This window comes from Gadus morhua, chromosome 23 (genome assembly GCF_902167405.1).
Source record: "Gadus morhua chromosome 23, gadMor3.0, whole genome shotgun sequence".
Taxonomy (NCBI): domain Eukaryota; kingdom Metazoa; phylum Chordata; class Actinopteri; order Gadiformes; family Gadidae; genus Gadus; species Gadus morhua.
Window position 1 is genome coordinate 14,069,708 of NC_044070.1, and position 2,788 is coordinate 14,072,495.

The window sequence follows — 2,788 nt, forward strand, 5'->3', positions numbered from 1 at the left end:
AGTGATGCTTTTGGCCAAATGTGAATGGGCTAGTGTACGAAGGCAAACGGATCTATCTTTTTTCTTCCTGAAGGGCCTTTATTGTTTATGATCCACTTCATTTTATGGAAACGAGTATACTGGCCTTCAGCTCTGAGACTAATTGGCGCATGCGTCCTTCCGGGGTACAGTCTTAAGGGCAGGAAACCCGGCAGTAAAAAAAGGAAAAACTCAACTGTTTCAGGAAATTAAAGGCAAAGACTTGGAAAAAGAGAGTGACCCCTCGACTTGGACTCTGATAAAGACTCCGATGGATTGGAGTCTGCTCATTGCTGAGGCATGTAGGCCTAATAGGAAAACGATAGCCTATACTTTTGAAAATGGATTCTACGAGCATGCATGCATTATCATAACGACAATAATGTATGCAACGAGTCATAGGTAATCAATGACATGGGGTAAGACTTGGCGTTCCATCTGAGTGTGCATTTCATTCACTGCTATTGTTTTTACCCTTGTGTTACGCAACTAACGATATTACGCATTACGGCTATACTGTGGGCGTCGGCATATTGACAACTTGCAGATCTCTTTTTATACCATTGCTTATTGTTGGAGAGGTCTAAATGTGGTTTGGGCTTCATCAGTCTGACAGAATAGGTCATGATTTGAAGGCCTGCTCTGGACCCGTGCGCATCTATTCGATTGGTCAGTTGGTCGGGGCAGTGTTAATTGGTGTGCGGGGCCACTTCGGGGCCTATGACACACAGACGTACTTATTGCGATTTTTCCTTTCTCAGGCGAAGCCGTACATCTTGCCAGGGATTTTGGTTATGTATGCGAGACAGAGTTTCCAGCCAAGGCAGTAGCTGAATATGTAAACCGTCAGCATTCCGACCCAAACGAACAAGTCCAAAGAAAAAATATGCTATTGGCAACGAAGTAAGTGCTATTATCACATTTTATTACACTCATATTATCACTATTTCATTAGATCAAATTCAGAACGCATATTAAACACACTCACACCCGCGCACACACAAACACACGCATGCACGCGCACACACACACACACACACACACACACACACACACACACACACACACACACACACACACACACACACACACACACACACACACACACACACACACACACGATAATGAATTGTATGATGCAGTTTAACAGAACCCAACACCGGTGAAGCTTTCAAAACAGATACGACTATTATTCAACTTACAACAGTTTGACTATGATGTTGTTCTGAACAGCGGGCATTCACTGACTAATTCCTGTTGCATCCATACCTATTTAGTCATAATTAACTTAGTTAACAAAAATTTGTTTCACAAGCCAACCGGCGGTATTTGAAGTAGGCCTATCTTTCATTCATAACCGTTTAATTATTATATAGGCCTATATGAATCGACTTAATCGACACAGCCACAAATAGGCCCAACCGAGCAACAACCATATTATCGGCGCTATAATGGGCTGTTGTGTTGATAATAAAGCCACACTATAAAATAGCATTACACATTTGCAGCCTTTGCTCACGCAAACCCTTTTCGTTCAAATTCCTATTAGATCAAGCAGAAACATAGTTTAGTTTAGCCTGTCATTTAAAGAAAATAAACAGGATACACACAGGATATACACACAGCTCTCAGGCCGTCCCGCACTATTGATGATGGGCCCCTGATAATTAAACAGCTGTCAATTATTATGACAGCGGATTTCATCACCATCGGTGTCAATGTTTTTTTTGTCGATCAAAGCTCTCGATAATGAGCTGGACTTTTTGAGCTCTCTGACTGGTAATTAACGCGACGTTTTCTTCACCCTCCTTTAGGCAAATTTGCAAAGAATTCACAGACCTGCTTTCCCAGGACCGCTCGCCGTTGGGGAATTCTCGACCACAGCCTATTCTTGAACCCGGGATTCAGAGCTGCTTGACCCATTTCAGTCTAATTTCTCACGGATTCGGGACCCCCGCAATGTGCGCGGCCCTCACCGCCCTCCAGAACTACCTAACCGAGGCTGTAAAGGCCATGGACAAAATGTACCTCAACAACAACCCAAACAGTCACTCAGACAGCGGGTCGAAAGGCGGAGACAAAGACGAGAAGCACAGAAAGTGATTCCCATCACCTGCCAAGTTGCCCAGTCGTCGCCCCCCCCCCCCCCCCCCAACCCCCCGCCCAAAGCCCCCACCCAATATAAATATTATAAATACATCAAACATATTATTGATCGAGTTGAACGTGCCATTTCCTGGTCTCGCACCGATTTACGTTTGTTTATACTCCACCACTTCTACTTTGGATTCATGAGGATTGGAAGCAAGAGTTTTCTTCCGAGCATCCACCAATAGGAAACAGGCCTGTTCAAAAGAGAGAGAAAAAATAAGCCACGCCACAGAGGAACTTCTAGCCGGTGGGAGACGAGGCGTCCTGCAGCATCCGGAAGACCTTTTTCTATGTAGGCCTACTCCCCTTATTTTTATGAGCTACAACGAACGGATTGAAAACACAGAGACCCTAATTCTACGATTGTAGCCATGTGACAACAAAAAAAAGCAAAAGAGGATGAATTCTTATCAGTATTGTGAATAATAAACTTGAAAAAAGAAATTCTCCATAGCTCCATGTCATCAGTTGTAGACTCACCCTCTTCAAGCGACCAACTTGAACTTTTGAATTTCAACACGATTCACGGTTATATAAGGGAATCAGTGTTCATGTATGTATATATTTATTTATGTGTAATTTAATGGGAATTGTAAATATGGTGCGTCTGTTGAAACTT

General features: G+C 43.2%; 1 protein-coding gene across 6 annotated transcripts in view; it reads left to right on the plus strand.

The window, feature by feature from the left end:
• tfap2a (transcription factor AP-2 alpha) overlaps positions 1-2,165 on the plus strand; it is an 11,774-nt gene extending 9,609 nt beyond the window's left edge. For all 6 annotated transcript variants that reach the window (XM_030349540.1, XM_030349537.1, XM_030349535.1 and 3 more), the window contains 2 exons: positions 780-921; positions 1,833-2,165. In XM_030349540.1, coding sequence (XP_030205400.1) covers positions 780-921; positions 1,833-2,121 — 431 coding nt within the window. In that variant the 3' untranslated portion in view covers positions 2,122-2,165. The remainder of the gene's footprint in view (positions 1-779; positions 922-1,832) is intronic.
• The last annotated feature ends 623 nt before the right edge of the window (positions 2,166-2,788 follow it).